Source organism: Filicampus tigris, chromosome 12, assembly GCF_054856515.1.
Source record: "Filicampus tigris isolate MCC_2025a chromosome 12, RoL_Ftig_1.0, whole genome shotgun sequence".
Classification (NCBI taxonomy): domain Eukaryota; kingdom Metazoa; phylum Chordata; class Actinopteri; order Syngnathiformes; family Syngnathidae; genus Filicampus; species Filicampus tigris.
This window is the reverse complement of record NC_141228.1, coordinates 7,223,260-7,241,005: the sequence shown is the minus strand read 5'-3', so window position 1 is coordinate 7,241,005 and position 17,746 is coordinate 7,223,260. Positions and strand designations below refer to the sequence as shown.

Below are 17,746 nucleotides of genomic sequence, written 5' to 3'. Positions count from 1 at the left end.
ATGCAGACAGTGACAATTAAATATGCTTTTGCAGTTGACAGCGCATCGAATATCATTATGTAAAATATTCGTGTGATTGAACGTGCAGTGGCTGAGCTGTTCGTTGGTGATGGAGTGTATTATTCCAGTCAGGCACTTGATGAGGCCAGCTAAGATAAATTATCGACACGAACTCTCATTTTACAAACAGCTGCAAAGTTGCCATTTTTCTCGCTGAGCTCTTCACTAATACCTCAGATCATCACAGAGGGACAGGTAAGCAAAATGTCTTGCTTAAAATGACAACTCCGTGAACATTAAGTGAGTCTACTTAAGTGCTCCGAATTATATATATATTTTTGCAACGAACCCTCGACTCAAGGTCCAGTTGGTTGATTAGGTCCACTATGTTAACAACTATCGAGCATATTTATTGTTCAGGCCTACGCATTATTTTACATTATACAATACCGTATAGCATTCGTCTTGGGAGCAGGACGTCGATTTGTTAATTTAATAGCGTTTACGTTCCAAGTGCATCGATTTGCAATTGCCCTTGAAAGGAAAATGCGATGGGATTTGTTGGGGGGTTGTTACTAGGAACTAGCTAGGACATCTTTTCAAAATGGTGAAATGTCATTTAAAATGCTTTTATCAAATGCACCACTATTTAACAGGAAAAAAAAGGATACCTCATTTGTCAAATTTAATCAAGCCAGCCGAGAGACCCAAATTTGAAGTTCATTAAATCGCCGCACTCCCCCCCCCCTTTTTTTAAATTTAATTTTATTTTTTTTAATACAATTACCTAAGTCAAAGGGAATATATTGTGATCAGGCAATGTGGTCTATTAACTTCAAAATGCAATATTTCCATAACGGCTAGGGCTGGGTTATATGACTGAAAAGTATTTCGTAATAGTAATTTTATTGCGTTATAATGCAAACATTTGGCAATAAAATGCAATAGAATTGCGTTATAAAGCAAACTTAAATATTCTGAAGTCCCCAAGCATGCTCTGGTCAGGTGACCGACCTGCATGAAGTTGGCAGCTATCTTGGTTAAACAGTTGTAAATTCAAAATTCAATCTATTCACGATACTCCCAGCTAATAAGTGGATGTGCATAGGAAATTAGCCAGTTAATGAGCTTTAAATAATGTTTATGAGTGCTGAGTACATGGACCTTTTTGTGGGTTTTTTTTGGGTGACTGAGGGGGGGACTGACATAATGTAAGAACGAAGCGCTTTAAAAGGATGAGGACAGACGGGGTCGGAGGATGATTATTTTTATGAATAAGGACAGAGGGACGAGGACGTTAGGGTACCCAAGTCGCGGACAGGCAAAAAATGCCCATCTCTGGTCATTAAAAGTCATTACAAACCATTACTGTGATCTGGTGATGTACTGTATTTGGGTTTTACTCGTATCCACGACACAACTGGTCTTTGAAATTAGCTGATCTATCTTGCCTAGCTTATCGCACGTGGATCTTCACCATGGCGGATAAGCAAAAACAGGTCACATGATTAGGAGCTATTCGTTGGCAATAATGAGGCATCTTGGGTTTCTATGGCAGAGTGCGCCCGCAGCAAATGTGGCACACCTTGATGTTGCTGTTTTGGACATCCTGTTCATGTTTTCTTGTTCTGTCTAAACTGTCACCAGACGAGATGAACCCGGACGCCGTTTTAGCAAAGCTGAAGAAGGATGTCCGCTCTTTACTCATTTCCTCTAAAGTGGACTTGGACCCTGAGCTACTTAAACGGGACTACAAAACTATGGTGGGCCATCCTCTGCCTCTGAAACTCTTGGGCTTCCGAAATATCATGGATATGTTAAAGGGGATGCCCGATGTGGTGTCAGTCAATGTCAGGGAGGATGGTAAAACATCCTTGAAGGGTAAATAAGATCATTTACTTTTGATTCCACATTTATACATCTGAATATGCAAGAGTTTCCTCTCTGTCATCACAGTTGTTAGCCATGAGTCCACACGAAACATTGAAGAGCTGGTAGCTAAACAGCGTACGTCCAGTACAGACAAAAAAAGAAAAGCCGGGCAGTTCTCTTCCTACCGCAACTGTCAGCAGTCAATCCGGTTAATTCTTCCCAGACGAGGTGGCGCTCCTCTGGCCCTTCCTCCTCAGCTGAGGGCACAGCTGCGCCTCCTCCTCTCACAGGTATAACCACACCAGGTAAAATGTGGATGTGTGTGTATCATGGCAGAAAGATTATGTCCAGCTATTTACTGTATTTTTAAATGCTGATTTTGTAGGGTCCTCTGAGGTTATCAGAACTAGAGACCGGCTTTCTGCGATGCTTTGGCCATGCTCTGCGTGTTCATGATATGGGGTTCTACTCTACTGGAGAGATGCTGGAAGCCGCTGAAGACCTTGTTTTGATCAAACAGAGCAGGTTTGGCTCCATGCTGACTCTGAGAGAGCAAACGCTGCCTAGAACATTTAACACACAACAGAACTTTGGGGCTCCAAAGCCCACAACCAAAGCGAGAGTGTACACCCCAGCAAAATCCAAAGGTATAAGTGTGTCCTTGGAACGTTTGCGTTAAAAAGACTTAAAGTAATGTGTTTTGGCAACTGTTTATATTCTAATCTGAAACTGTATATAAATTAATTTCAAAATGTTTTGCGTAAAAAGTAGGGATGTTCCGATCAGGGTTTATGACACAGATACCGATACCGATCATGCATGGGTGAGATCGGCCGATACCGATTCTGATCACGTGGAATATCTGTATATTTTTCCATTTATTTATGGTGACTGCTATTACGCAATATTATCTGGAAAAAAACCCAGCCATATTGTTGCCGTAATTTTGACAAAAATCTATATATATTTTCAAAAGCATGAAGAAATACAAAACCGTTGCCGGCACAATACAACAATTACTCAGTCACAAAGATAACTAAAAAACTTAAATTTACCAGCTTTTAGTAACACAGTTTTTAACAGATCAAAATAATCAGCAGTCTCCAAAAATTAATTATGCAAAAAGTCAAATAACATGCCACCTAAAAATATTTTCCCCCAAATTTTAATCAAAAACTAAACTATAAAGTACAGGTATATGAACAAAATACAGTACAGTGTAACAAAGATGGTCCAAATACTGTTGAAAAAATACTGTAAATACTGTAACACCAATGCAGTACAGTACTTAACTACAGTAAACTGTACTGTATTTTAGGGTTGATTTTTCTCAGACTTGGGGAAAAAATTAGTCTATTTTGAGTTGTGATGACTTCATTCTATGCTGTATGAAAATGTTTGTCTGCGTATCATACAGTTTTGTTGCTAATGGCAAGAAACTGTCCCATTGATCATCACTGATGTCTGGGAATTCTTACATTCATACATAAGCATTTTTCATGCCATCTCCATAGCTCTCTTGCTGGACGGTGGCTTTACATCAGGACTTTTCTCGTACATTTGAGTTTTTCCGACTCCCAAGTGTCTCCTGGATGTCTTTTTAATTTGTGTCCAGCTTCGCATAATCGGATGCGCGAGTGAAGCTTTTGGACGGAGGGACGTCGTCGCGTATTAAACAAATAAACTTTTTTGCCATTTCGTCTCACGGCAGCCAAGCATGAGCTGTGGGTGATCGGATGTTTTGATCAGCAATAAAAGGCTATGATCAAATGTTCCGATCACGTCATTTTTCACGAAAATCGGCCGATCATGATCGGTGCCCGATCGATCGGAGCATCCCTAGTAAAAAGAGCTTACGTGCTTACTCTACAAAGTTATATTACCGGTAGTCTTAGGGAAAAAAAACTGTTTTCCCCTTATGGATGTCCCGTCAGACACCACCGGGAGTTCTGTCCATGAGGAACCCACACATGTCAGTTGTAATCTGCAAGTGATTGAGGAGAACCAAGAACCAGAACCTCAACTCAACCAGAAAAGTCTCCTTTTTCAACAGCGTTTCTTAAAGGTCTGTTGCTATAATAATATGGAGTTAGACTGTACATGAAGAATGTGATTGATAGTATTTTTATATCATTTTTTGTTGTATTATCTAATTTTAGCTGCAAGAGGAGCTTCGCCAGCAGATTGCTGAGAATGGAGTGGCTGGCACCATTAGTCACAAGCTGAAAGAGAAACTGCAAAAGGTCAGATATCATACCCATAGTTAATATAGCAATAATAACTTAAGTTAAGAATTGGCGCCTAAATTAGCTCTTGGGTTATCCCTTCTGACTTTGGTTAAGAGGAGGGGTACACCCTGAATATGTATATGTATAAACAACCATTTAAAGCTTTTTAAAGCTTTATTCCAGAGTTAAATTTAAAGCACAAATAAGGGAAACTCTGAACTATGTGGTCCAATGAGAATGGTAAGAGAAATTCTGTTTCAGTCAGTGTCAGACTCAAAAGCAGGGAGGGAAATGTAAAATAACAATATCGATGATGATGCGCCCAAGCAACAAACGAGTGTATCAAAAGTACTGATTATTCTTCTCCTTGTCGATGCCTCGCATTTCTTGCAACAGAGTGCTGAATTCTGTCCTGTCTCCTATTCTTGGTCAGTGGTCGCACATTGTTTTGTTTTTACTTATTCCTCTTTTTCAGCAATATACAAGAGCTCTGTTTCTTTTTGCTTTTGTGGGCTCGCCATTGTGATTAAATGTGCATGCGCAGAAAGCATTCGGATGGGAACCTTGAAATGTAATATAAATAGAACCGCATGCGCACCTGCAGTCCAGAGCGGTTTGCGAACGTGGAAAGTGTGAATTTGCCTTTATTATACATCTCCATTAAATGTTTACTCTTACATGAAACATTTCATGTTTTCAGGTTGTCAGTCAAAGTAACTGTGGAATATCAGTCCATAATCTCCCTGAAGAGTACAAGGTGAGAGTAGTTCAACAGTGCATGAGACCATGCCACAAAACTCTGAAAAGTTGAGAATGTTCTTCTGTGGCAGAGAATGCGGCCAAGAGGTTCTGCTTAGTTGTCCTTTTTGGGAATGTGACTCAGTTATATTTACAGAGGCTTTTGGGTGAGGACTTGCCGCTGAAAGAGAACGGCTTTGTCAGTGTCACTGAGCTGGTTGACGCCATGAGTGACAGCTTCTACCTGCAACATGCCGATGGGGACAGTAGACACGACTGGATCATTAAGAACATACGCTGTGGTAGGTCCATGAATCACTATTGGACGATTACAGCTTCACTTATTATCAATGATTATTCCAAAGCAGGGGTCACCAATCTTTTTGAAACTGAGAGCTACTTGGGCACTGGTTAATGCCAAGGGCTATCAGTTTGATACACACTTATGAAACAGCAATAATAATGAAATCAAATTTGCTCAAATTACCTTTAATAATGTAATGAATAATTAATTGTATTTATTGATGTAAAAACAGTGATCATGATAAAGGTTTCACACAATAACTGGGAAACAGGTAAATATCAATATGCTGTGCTTTATTTTTATAAATCTTCAATGTTTATATTTTTGAATGGTCATTTCTTCAACACTCCGAGAAATCCACAATGTCCCATCACTGGTATTTTCAGAAGAGTCCCACGGGCACCGCGTTGGTGACCGCTGTTCTGAAGTATGTTATGTATCATGTGTGGGAAGAAGGAAGCATGTTTCCATTTGTTTTTAGAAGATGATGCTGGCGTAAAGCAGCGACAGACAAGCTGTCACTCCGGAGAGTCTCTTTGGGAACACGATGTGGTATCAGCGGACGTGGTAGAAGAACTATTGACAAGTGACTGTTTTGTGGAACAAGAAAGGGTAACGGTTACCATTTTAAAGTGCTCTATAAATTTGAGTTGAGTTTCTTCATCATGAAATGGTAACCAAAGATGGTGTTAAACTATTGACTGCAGTTCAAGTTCAGTAAGTACTGAAATTCGTAATACAGTATTATTGAAAAAAAAATGTGTGTCTGTGTATACTTTCTCCAATTTGCTCCAAATACATGTCTGCCATCTTCAGATGTCAGCGCTGTGTCCTGCCATTGAGGTGTATTGCAGCACCGTTGTGCCCCTTGACGCCCTGCAGAGTCAACACCTTGAACGGCCGACGCCGCGTTCTGCTTTTGATTTGGTTCAAGTCAGGGTGGAACAAGTGGAGTCTCCAGGATTCTTCTACATCTGCTTCACCGGTAGTGAGGAGGCCCAAACGTTTGAGAACATGAAAGTGGACATGATGTGAGGACATGTTAGTGACAAATTAGACGGTCCGATTAACATCATTCAAGGTGTGTCCAACGGTCTTGTCTACTTCCAGTCAATGTTACTCCTCCCCTGATGTGTCAGAGCGCTACCGCCTCACCGAGCGATTTTTCCGACGAGGGCAAGTCTGCTGTGCATTATCCAAGGACATGTGGTTCACCCGGGGGCTGATTCACAAGGTCATCAGCCCCACCAGCGTTGAAGTGTACCATGTTGACTATGGCATGGTGACCACTGCGCACACTGATGACCTGATGTTCCTCAAGTAGGCGATGTTACTTCTACTACTTCAACTACTACTACTGCCGCCGCCGACAACATCACCAACACCAGTTACTTCTTCTGAGCTGAATGTTTTGCTCTTTTTGTCCTAGGTCATGCTTCTCCATGCTTCCAGCACAAGCTGTCCCATCATCACTTGCTGGAATTAAACCAATCACTGTAAGCCTTCTGTTTGTCAAGCTCTACCTTGAAACAAAGTACCGCATTGGGTTAAAAGGGCTGGGCAATGTTCTTATCGTATCGATACCTAGATATGAACATTCAAGATATTAATCTCGAAAATTAAGACGATATCAGTCGTGGACTTTTCACGCTCCTACGGTCAACCAACCAAACCAACTTGTTTCAAGTTTGGTGTTGATCGACAGCTAAAGCCAGCTAATGACAATCATCTAACAATGAGAGGGAGAGAGCGAGAAACACTTACTCGGAGAAACACAGATTCACAGTACACGTGCAAGAAATAAATTTCTCTCATAAGCCAGCCTGATACAGCCGTGTAATAAGAATGAACGAGCGGTGCGGGCCTCGTCAGCCATTCAATGAGTGGGAGCAACCCTCAGATTTCAGAATATCACTTTCCTCTTGCTTATTGCCCACATTTCTGTAGCAACCTGTGTGTTCCTCAACTGACAAAATATTTTTGTGGATGAAAAAAAGGTGACACAATGCAACATATTGTACGAGGACCTACAAAACGCAATACAAGCTGACAGTTCACGTCGCAGGAAGTCCACACATTACATTGCCCAATGTGTGGAGGTGAGTGGCCAAATGTGATTTTTTTGCGTCAAACCTACCTATCCAAATCAGGTCGGAAGGATCGTGCCCTGTTTGTCGAGCCTTGGCACTAAAACTACGTAATACGTCAAGCCACACATTAGACATTTTTTTCTATCTCACCCTGGTGCAACCCACCTGAATCAAATGATCAGGATTGTTATCCAGCTTCTGCAGACCTTGCTGATCATATGATATCCCGTTGTTTTTTTTTTTTTTTTCAAATAAAAGCTTCGTTTTCAATGAACCCATTGTGACATTGTATTGTTATTAATCTATCCGTAATGAATGTTGTGGTATGAAATTATCTCCATATCGCCCAGCCGTAGTGGTAACATTTATCTTGTCGTGTTTTACATCCTATTGATAGATAACATTGTTGGAACTGTTTCCTCATGCGTTTATCTGGCATGCTTTCGTAGGAAAACATTTGACTTAAAACCTTTCATAAAAACTATGATACACATTTCATTTTTTATAGGTATCGACGGTTGAGTTGATTGAATTGGATTGAATCCAAAAAATGTTTATTATGTGTTATGTGTTATTTTGTTGTAAGATAAACAAAAAACCCACATACCACATTGCATAATGAGAATAACTAGGGGGTGTCAAGCTGCAGGTGGCTCACCTTTACTTGGATTTGTCATTGCAGGGTACCTGGACCTCCAAGGCCATTACTTCATTTGTCAATCTTTGCTGTAATCGTCCCCTAGTGGCTGCTGTGGTTTGCCACACTGGAGATGTGCTCCAGCTCTACCTTTGTGATACCCACACTGACCAGGATATCTACATCCACTGTGTCCTCCTCAGCCAGGGCCATGGGGAGACCTGCAGCCCCTCAGACAGTGCAGCAGTGAGTCCATTAAACAATGCTGAATCATATCCAGTTGCACCATAGCCTTTATGAGTAGTATGTGTGTGTGTATTAAATACATTTTAGTGGCAAGTAAATTTTATAGAATGACAAAAATGCATCAGCGCAAACTTAATCGGGAGATGACAATGTAGACTGCCCCACTTAACTTTCTGCAACCTGTCAGTCATGTTGCACATGTAGATCTGGATGTGAAAATGTATTGCTGGCCATGATAGATTGGGTGAAAATTGATTATAAGATGTGCATTTTTTTTTACCACTGAATGGAAGGGGAAGTGCTGTTGAACGTCTTATCGCATTTAAACTATTGGTCTGGGGTTTGTTCAAGGACTGCCATGTCATATACAGTATAAAGCACCTTCAAATTGCTCAGAATAAGGCAGCACGTTGTTTACTTCTTTGTCCATATAAAACAAATGTTAATAAAATGCGGGCCTGTCTAGGTTGGCTGAGAACAGTTTTTCTGCCTCATTGCTTAAAGCGGGAAGTCAACCCAGAAAAATTCTTTGCAAGAATATGTTCTATGCACCTTCACTAAACAAGGCATTCAGATTAATATTGAGTTTGTGGAGTATGAGTCAAGAAGAAAGATCATAGAAAAAAAATAGAGAAGAAAGAAAGAAAGAAAAAACAAGGAAAAAACAATGTTTTGTCACTTCTGTCGACTGAAAATGACATCACAGTTGCTCAGGTAACGACCAATCACGGCTCACCAGTTCTCTGAAGCACATTTATGAACTGTGTTTTCAAATGCAATTGGTAAATACTGTGAATGAGAACTAGGTCCTGCACTGTATGTAAGTGTCTTGATTGTGATTTTTGTTGTGTGTTTTTATAATGGTGTATTACACTGTAAAGATAACAGGGAAGGAGAACTCCAGCAAGAATACCGGTGGCGTCGTCCAAAGCTATTGGAGATAAATGAAATAAATTACATACAATGTGTTAATAATATTCCTTCCCATATACTCAGATTTGAGGTCTTTCGCAGTTGTGTGTCCAGGTCAGCCCTGCAAGCCTGTACCTGGGGGAGGGCACATTTCACCTGCCAGATGTTGAAGAGGAGACCACTCAGTCATCAGAAACACTTGAGCAGTCAGTGTTAGCCACACTGAAGGTAATCCTTATACACACTACTTTGTATGGTTGCACTGCAAATTTGAGTTAAAAGCAACTCTGTTTAAGTTTACATGTCAGATGCTTAAATAAAGTTTTAGTGAAAGCGAGTTTTAAAATAACCATAACCGACCACGGAGCTGACCACAAGATGGAGCATTATCCATCCATCCTTGTCTATTTAGATAACTAATTTACTGTATATTTTTATTATTTTTATCGTTTATTGTATTTAAAAGGGGGTAGTGTACTGGCTGACCTGTTTTCTGATTCTAAGCCTTGATTGTTCTTTGTGAGCCGCTGTGATGTCATTTTCAGTCGACAGAAGTGACAAAATGGCCAGCCCCAGAGATGGCTAAAAATGAGTGGATTAACACTTATTCCACAAACGTAATATTTATCAGAATGCCCTGTTTCAACTAGTGGGCTTGCACAGAACATCCATCCATTATCTGCACCGCTTCTCCTCACAAGGGTCGCGGGGCGTGCTGGAGCCTATCCCAGCTGTCTTTTGGGCAGTAGGCGGGGGACACCCTGAACTGGTTGCCAGCCAATCGCAGGGCACACAGAGACAAACATCCGCACTCACAATCACACCTAGGGCCAATTTAGAGTATCCAATCAACTTACCATGCATGTTTTTGGAATGTGGGAGGAAACCGGAGTGCCCGGAGAAAACCCACGCAGGCACGGGGAGAACATGCAAACTCCACACAGGGAGGCCGGAGCCGGGATCGAACCCACGACCTCTGAACTGTGAGGCGGACGTGCTAACCAGTCGACCACCGTGCAACTAGTGGGCTTGCACAGAACATATTCTTGAAAAAAAAAATGTTTGCGTTGACTTCCCATTTAACTGCTTTATTTCATCTATAGGCAAAAGTAAAACTCAATTTGCTTCAGATGTTTGTAGACCCAATGTAACCATACTTTTTTGTAGCAATTATTTTTATCCTCCGTAGAATCCTTCACCTACACTTCAAGAAGAGAAACAGGAGTTTGATGGGACTGAATCATCAACAGCTTGTCCACTCCCTATCCGGAGGGCACATGAGCAAATCCAGGACAGCTTCTGTCACGGTACCTAGCACACACACACCCACACACAGAATATTTTTCTAAATGAAATATATAACATGCTTAATGATAGATCTGTGAAGCTTGGCAGTATTGACCTATCTTGTGCTGAGTCTGAATGACTCGTGTATACATCCGTTTAATGCTCTACGTCAGCTCACCCCCGGCCCCCTTTGAAAGGGTGTAGCACTGGATAAGCAGTTCAGAGATTGGATTATTTGGACGATAGAGAACAGTTGACACATTGTGCTTAGCATGGCATCACAGACGAGTGCATTAAGTTTCCTGTGTGAGCAGAAATATTTGCAACACTTCTTACTAGGGTTGCATGGTATACCGGTACCAGTATAGTACCAAAATACTAGAGTTTTTAAAACGGTACTATACCCGCATTTAAAAACAAACGGTACTTTTATTTCATCCTATTGAATGTGATTGAATTGGTCAATTGGAGCCTGTCTCTTTAAATTAAGCGCAGCGAGGCCAGCGAGTGTGACGTAGTTAGGTGCCCACGCGCCTCCGCCACCTTGCTACATGCTCATTGCTCACAGGCAGAGAGAGAAAGTGAAGTCGCGCAGACAAAGCAGGTGGAAGACAACGAGGAACAGAGATACCAGCTACAGAAAAACCCGTACTCGTTGATAAAACGGGGACCCAAAGTACGAGGTGGAAGTACTTTGGGTTCAAACCGACTGACAATGGCGAACCACGGAACACAGAAGCACCGCAGTGCAAGCGGAGCTATACAAAGTCTGCCTTGCGAAGGGAGGCAACGTGTCAAATTTGTCCAAACATTTGAAGGACAACCATGCGAATTTGTTCCGCGACTTCTGTCATGAACGACAGGTGATAATGTTGTTCATCAGTTCACTACACTATAATGTCAATGAAATTAGTACAAAGCTCCTCCCAGCCAAGTCGTGAACTTTCAGTAGCCGACATACTGAGTGCTAAACATCTCCGGGGGGAGAAATTAAGCTGTTTTATTCGCCGAATGTGATTGATTTTGGAATTTGTTTAGTAATTTATGAAGACCGGTGGTCTTAAAAAAGAAAAAAGTCCATCATATCTTTCTTGTGTAGAAGCTTTTGTTTGAAGAGACACAATGTGATTGCCTTGATTGAAAATCTATTTTGACAGACCGACATATGAAAAAGTAATTCTAACAAAAGACAATGTTATATTACTATATTATCTGGTAAAAAAAAAAAAAAAAAGCATGTGTGTCTAGTAGAAATTAAAAATCTACTCGCCAGTTTTTGGATACACTAAAAAGACACTTCCAACCCCTGAACATGTCCATGGTTAATAAATACATAAAATATATTTTTAAAAATGTAATTACATTCTTAAAATATTTAGATAACCAATGAAGGCATAAACATTATATAAATCATTATATTGCAACACGTTTTTGTAAAGCATTTTATTACCCCACAATATCTAATCCTATCCTAGATGATATAATGAGCCTCAATTTATTTTCTAGTCATGTCCATTAGATGTTTCATGTATAGTTTCAAAACACAAACCCTTTGAATAATCACAAGTAAAATAAAGCAATGATATTCAAATTAAAATGATCATGTTAATTAAAATACTGTACCTTCTCCCTCCACCAACAACAGAAGTCTAGTGCTACTGGCTCAGAGAGGGTGACACCACCCACTCATAAGCAACCTACTCTCCAAGATGTCTTTCAACAGCATATGAAGGACCCAAAGGACAGCAAAGATGCTAAAAGGCTCAACAGGGCAGTTGCAGAGTTTATCTGTATGGATCAAGTGCCAATATATTCAGTAGAGAAAGCTATTAAAGTTATTGTTCCCAAAGTCTGTTTTACAATGATGTAAAATATTGACATTTGAGTGTTTAACCTGTTTGCAAAAAGTATCGAAATACATATTAGGTATCGGTATCGAAACAGAAATTTGGTATCGTGACAACCCTACTTGTACCTTGTGGTCCCACAGACACAGTGACATGTGCCTCATATTCTTTTTATTTCACCGATGACCACGCTGTGGGTATGTGTCTGTCATTTGTTCTTTGAAATTTTTTCTTCGTATGGTGGTGTGTCTGCTCGTGCGGCACCTGCGTGCGACGTGAAAAGTACGTTCTCGACGGCGCTTGGCTGTTGCCGACGAGGGACGGGCCGGGACCACGTGGTTCGATTAAATATGTATATAGATATATATATCGCATTGCTGTCCTGTGAAAAACACGTCCAATTTTTAGAATTTTTCTTTTCACGTTAGTGCGATGTCTGTAACGCTAAAACACCATTCACATAAAAATAAGGAAATTGTAAAAAAAAAAAAAAAAAAAAAATGGACATAAGTGTTTTTTCACAGGACAGCGATGATATGTACATGTTTGACGCCACCCACTTTTTAGGTGAGCGACAATATTGGAACAGATATTCAGTTAACTTAAAGTGAATAACATCTAATATTTGGTGGAATAACACTGACTTGCAAGAACAGCATCAAGCTTCCTAGCCATTGATTTCACCAGACTGTTGCATTCTTCATTTGAAATGCTTTTCCAGGCTGTTACTGCAGCCTCTTTCGTTTCTTGTTTGTTTCAGGGGGTTTCTCCCTTCAGTTTCCTCTTCAGGAGGCAAAATGCATGTTCTATTGGGTTAAGGTCAGGTGATTGACTTGGCCAGTCTAAGAACTTCCACTTTTTCGCCCTGATGAAGTCCTTTGTTGTGTTGGCAATGTGTTTTGGGTCATTATTTTGTTGCATGATGAAACTTCTCCCAATTACAGTAGTTGAATGCATTTTTCTGTATGTTTCCAGACAATCATTTTCTAGACTGCAGAACTCATTTTGCTGTGACCACCATTAGTTATATAGAAAAGTTATTCACTTGTTATATACACTTAAGTTCGCTCCATTCTGTCAACCTCGACTCCATACTGAAACAAATCACAGGCTACACAAAAGTATCATTCATGCATTCCATGTTCAGTTTGCCATCAAATAAATAAAAAAATGACTTGTTTTGTTATTTGTTTAGTCCAACACAAAAAAAAGGCAGATTTTTTTTCCCCTCATTCAATTTTAGCCTCAGATTGAAATTGAAAATGATACTGGTTCTTGATGCTTGATAAAATATGGCTGATGGATGGTATTCATCGGCATCATCAGTCACTCATCTCAAATAAGAGAAGAGAAATGAGAGTTAAAAAAATAGATAGACCTAAAATGCCTTATTGGAAAAAGGTCAAAGCATGACATGAATCAAAACTGGCTCTATCAATTATCTTTTTAAATGACTTATAACCACACATGCACACAAACACCTTGCTCACACTTTTTCATGCTATGTAAAGTAGTGCATGTACTAAAACATGACAGGCTGCTATTTTAACACCAATGTGCAACATTTTGTGTGGGGGGTATGTGTATGATGGGCCTGGTCAGGCAGACACACACTTAACCTTATTACAGGGAGGAGAGTAATGTAGTTGAAGGCCAATTAGTGCGTGTGCTGAATGAAGCAGCGAAATGTGATTGCTTTGATTTATAGTAACATAAACCCAGGAAGAAAGCCTTCTCCAGTTTTTTGGAGCATACTGTATGTATGTGTGTGTTGTTGTTATCCTTTCGGCTTTACCCCTCAGGTGTGTGTGTGCGTGTATATATAAATATATATATGTATATAAGTGATGTCACGATACGATAATTATCACAATATTGTGGGGAGGTTGACGATATATTAAAAGCTCACAATATTCACACAATCACACCAAATCACAATATTCTGTATTTTTCCATGATAACAGCTTTCACAAATAAATAGATTACCTACAATGACCGAACACCTAATATTGAGGCACTTGCATGCTAATGCACGCACACATTGTGTATTGGGTGTATTTGTGGAGAAACTCAAATGTGTTATGTTCCCCTTTACCTGGCGATTAGGTGGGTCTTAAACATCTGTCCATCCACTGTAGGTGGCAAAAAATTGCATCAAATTAAACTGCACCAGTAAAATAACCACCAGAGGGTGGTGGAACTGCACAAATGGAAAACAACTTGGCTTTTAAACAGATTTGCTGCTATTAATATCGTGACACGACGACGATGATTTATTGTGGTGATTTTAACATTGCGATAACACGATATTGTGACATCCCTACTTATACTATATATATCATTAATACATATATATATACAGATAGTTAAATGTGTGTATGTATTGTATATGTGTGTCTTGCTGTAAATCTCCATCATGTTTCTGCTGTATCTTGAGTTTAAAAAAAAAAATATATCCCTTAATTAAATCATCGTACGTACATCGCTTGCACATGATTAAAATGTGGTAAACCTATGTAATTTTCCCTTGTTTTCTTCAAAAATAAACCTTTTAATCATGTGCAACTGAAAATCAAGTACTTTTTTTCAGTGTACAGTTGTAGTGGATAAATTCAATGTTCAGTACATTCTGTAAGATACACATCCACTAGCTTGTGCCTTGGACGTTGCATCATAGGTAGACAGCACATACTAAATAAGTTCCTAGAAAGTGCATGGATGAATTGGAAAATATCGTAGTGTTTCAGCCCCCCACACCCAGACTGCAAATGAATGCTGCTAATTTAAAACATTGGTTTAATTTATTTTAATTTCACACTTGACGGGTGGGCACGCTCTCCAGAGACCCAACGATTTGTATCGAAACAATAGAAAGTAAGCTTTCCATAATATGTCCCCTTTAATAGGAGTCTCGTAGTGGTCTGCTTAGGTATGACTGAGATCACTTTATTCATCTGCCAAATATTCTGACTAGCTTAACAGTTTGAATGTGTGAAGAATCTGGGCGTCATCTTTGACTCTGAGCTCAGTTTTATTCCTCATATTAAAAATGTAACCAAGATAGGTTTCTATCACCTTAAGAACATCGCCAGAGAACGGCCTGCTCTCTGGCCTCCCCAAAAAGGGGAGCCTTTTCTTTACAACTACTCCAGAATTCAGCAGCTCGGGTGCTGACGAGAACCAGAGGGCGGGAGCACATTACACCAATTTTAAAATCGCTGCATTGGCTACCCGTGTGTTTCAGGATCGATTTTAAGGTACTTTTATAGTTTATAAATGTCTTAATGGTCTTGGGCCATCTTATTTATCCGATTTGCTTTTATCATACCAGCCCTCGCGGATCCTGAGGTCCTCTGGCGGCGGCCTTTTAATTATTCCAAGGGTGAGGCCCAAAACGCATGGCGAGACAGCATTCAGCCATTTTAGTCCTCAATTTTGGAATAGCCTGCCAGAGGACGTCAGGCCTGCAGAGACTGTTGATATCTTTAAGAGGAAGCTCAAGACACACCTTTTTAGTTTGGCTTTTAACTAATTTTAAGTAATTTATCTTTTCTTTTGACTGAGGATTCTTCTTCTTTTATTTTACAGATTTTAGTTTCATCAATTATATTACTGTTGTTGTTAGCTTTTAGCTCCAGTGTTTCCTCATGGGGGGCCCTCCGCGTTGGGGGGTCCGGGTGGCCGGGGGCCTCTACACTTTGTGTGGGGTCCACCCGGCTGATCCGGGCCGGGGGTCTCTGTGATGGTGGCACTCCCTGTGGCCCGTGGGCTGTCATTCCCCTCAGCGTGAACGAGCCCCTCTTGGGTACCCTTTCCTCATATGGTTCCTCTGTGCCTTGTCATGTCTTTTTTAACAAAGTTTATCAGGTTGTGTTCTTTGTGTGGGTATGTGGGGTGTGTGTGTGTGGATACGAGTGCTGATGTACTGGCGGATATATATCTTTGGGTTTGTTGGGAGGGAGGGTGCGAGCGGGTCTTCCTTTTTATGTTGGGTTTTGGACATTTTTACTGGACAGCACTTTGAGTTGCATTCTTTTTGTATGAAAAGTGCTATATAAATAAATTTGATTTGATTTGATTTGATGTGGTCTGTGTTGTTTCCCAGCTGCAGCTGAGCCCCCGCCCCAGTTAATATGCAATCGCACACCATGACACTTCCATTAAAGCGTGTTTATGGCAGCTGCAAATAATCGATATGCAGATACGACAGAATTTCCACATTGCGTCATAGTGCAGTCACAATAGATACCGTGTACAGCATAAACTGTCACTAATTGTGTCATTCTCTCATTTTAAATGTGATAGAAAATAGACAATATGCGCATATTTCACAACATCTTATTGTTTTCACTTGCGGCACTTTTAAAGTAAGGCTTCATTAATTTTACACGTGTGGCCTAATTGGTAGTAATTACTTAGTTTAACTTGGAGAAATGCATGAGAGATGAAAAATACACCTCTATTTTGGTATATTTACATTTATGGCAACATTTTCAACACGGGTACGTCTATGATGGGTCCAACTAGATCTAATGTGTAATTTACTGCTGGATAATAGACACACATTGGACAATGAGGAGGACACAAAGAAAAACAATGGCATAATAGCAGAAATTTTCAAAGGGTCCACCAGAAAAGCAAACAAGGTGCATACCGCCATGTTATTCCATAATTTTTACAAAAGCGTACTAAGGCAAGTTTTATCGAGCCCCCTGTGTGCACACCTGCACAAGGACAGACAGGGATTGCGAGTGTGTGTATCTCATTGTGCAATCTAGTCCAACGTTTACAAACGCGACAGTTATCTGTGTCTTATGAACCTGGCGGCCAGCTATATTTTTTCAAATTCGTTTTTAAAGTTATTGAATGTGTATTAACTATAATGTAGTTATCAAATTAATTATAGCCACGATGTTAGCTTTATTTCTGCAATTGGTGTGCATATGTGAAGTATCCCTATTATATTCTTGAAATCAGCATAAAAAATACCATTAGGGACATGAAAGCCATATTTGATTAAAATTTGCTGTTGAGCAGTGTAATTGAAATGAATTACTCGAAATAATATGGCATATCTAGAAAAATATACAGTATGGACTATTGCCCATTTTGTTTGTTTGATACGATTGCGGTTGTTTTGGACCCTTTTAGAGCTTTTTAGTCCCTAATGCTATTAGTTTCTAGTATCGCCATGTTGTGAGTCAAGCTGCTGTTGTGCCTGTGGTGCATGACACTGTAGGATTAGTTCAACGAAAGCAAGCTATACATCATATCAGGCTTGAACAGACTTGCAGATATTCTTATAGAAAGAGGCAGACATACTGGTCCGTGCTGTGAATGTCCACAGAGCCGCCTACGACTAATTGTCAGCGGCACACATGGCAACCTTACAACATGTATTACGTATATGGATATACACATTGCAAAATGTACTCTTGCACATGGAAAGGACGCTGCAGGCAGGCAGCACGCTCATCCAGCTTTAGTGCCGTTGAGATTTGGTTCCAGTGATGCCAGCAATGCTGAAAACAGACAGTGCCCTCTCCACTATGTATTGCATGAGTGCGGAAAATGATGCCTTGGCA

At 40.2% G+C, this 17,746-nt stretch overlaps 1 protein-coding gene across 3 annotated transcripts; it reads left to right on the top strand.

Moving 5' to 3' along the window:
- The first annotated feature begins 91 nt into the window (after positions 1-91).
- On the top strand, positions 92-13,335 carry tdrd5 (tudor domain containing 5). Of its 3 annotated transcripts, none has more exons than XM_086046598.1 (16): positions 92-255; positions 1,648-1,881; positions 1,957-2,162; positions 2,258-2,519; positions 3,807-3,937; positions 4,032-4,115; positions 4,801-4,857; positions 4,996-5,140; positions 5,627-5,754; positions 5,959-6,173; positions 6,253-6,462; positions 6,572-6,638; positions 7,915-8,115; positions 9,130-9,255; positions 10,217-10,334; positions 11,960-13,335. In XM_086046598.1, the coding sequence occupies exons 2-16, from the start codon at positions 1,653-1,655 to the stop codon at positions 11,965-11,967; spliced, it is 2,187 nt and encodes a 728-aa protein (XP_085902724.1). In that variant the 5' UTR covers positions 92-255; positions 1,648-1,652; the 3' UTR covers positions 11,968-13,335. The 3 variants fall into 3 exon arrangements, with proteins under 3 accessions (XP_085902724.1, XP_085902723.1, XP_085902725.1); XM_086046597.1 differs by having other exon boundaries at positions 5,624-5,754; XM_086046599.1 differs by lacking the exon at positions 9,130-9,255 and having other exon boundaries at positions 5,624-5,754.
- Positions 13,336-17,746: the final 4,411 nt, after the last annotated feature.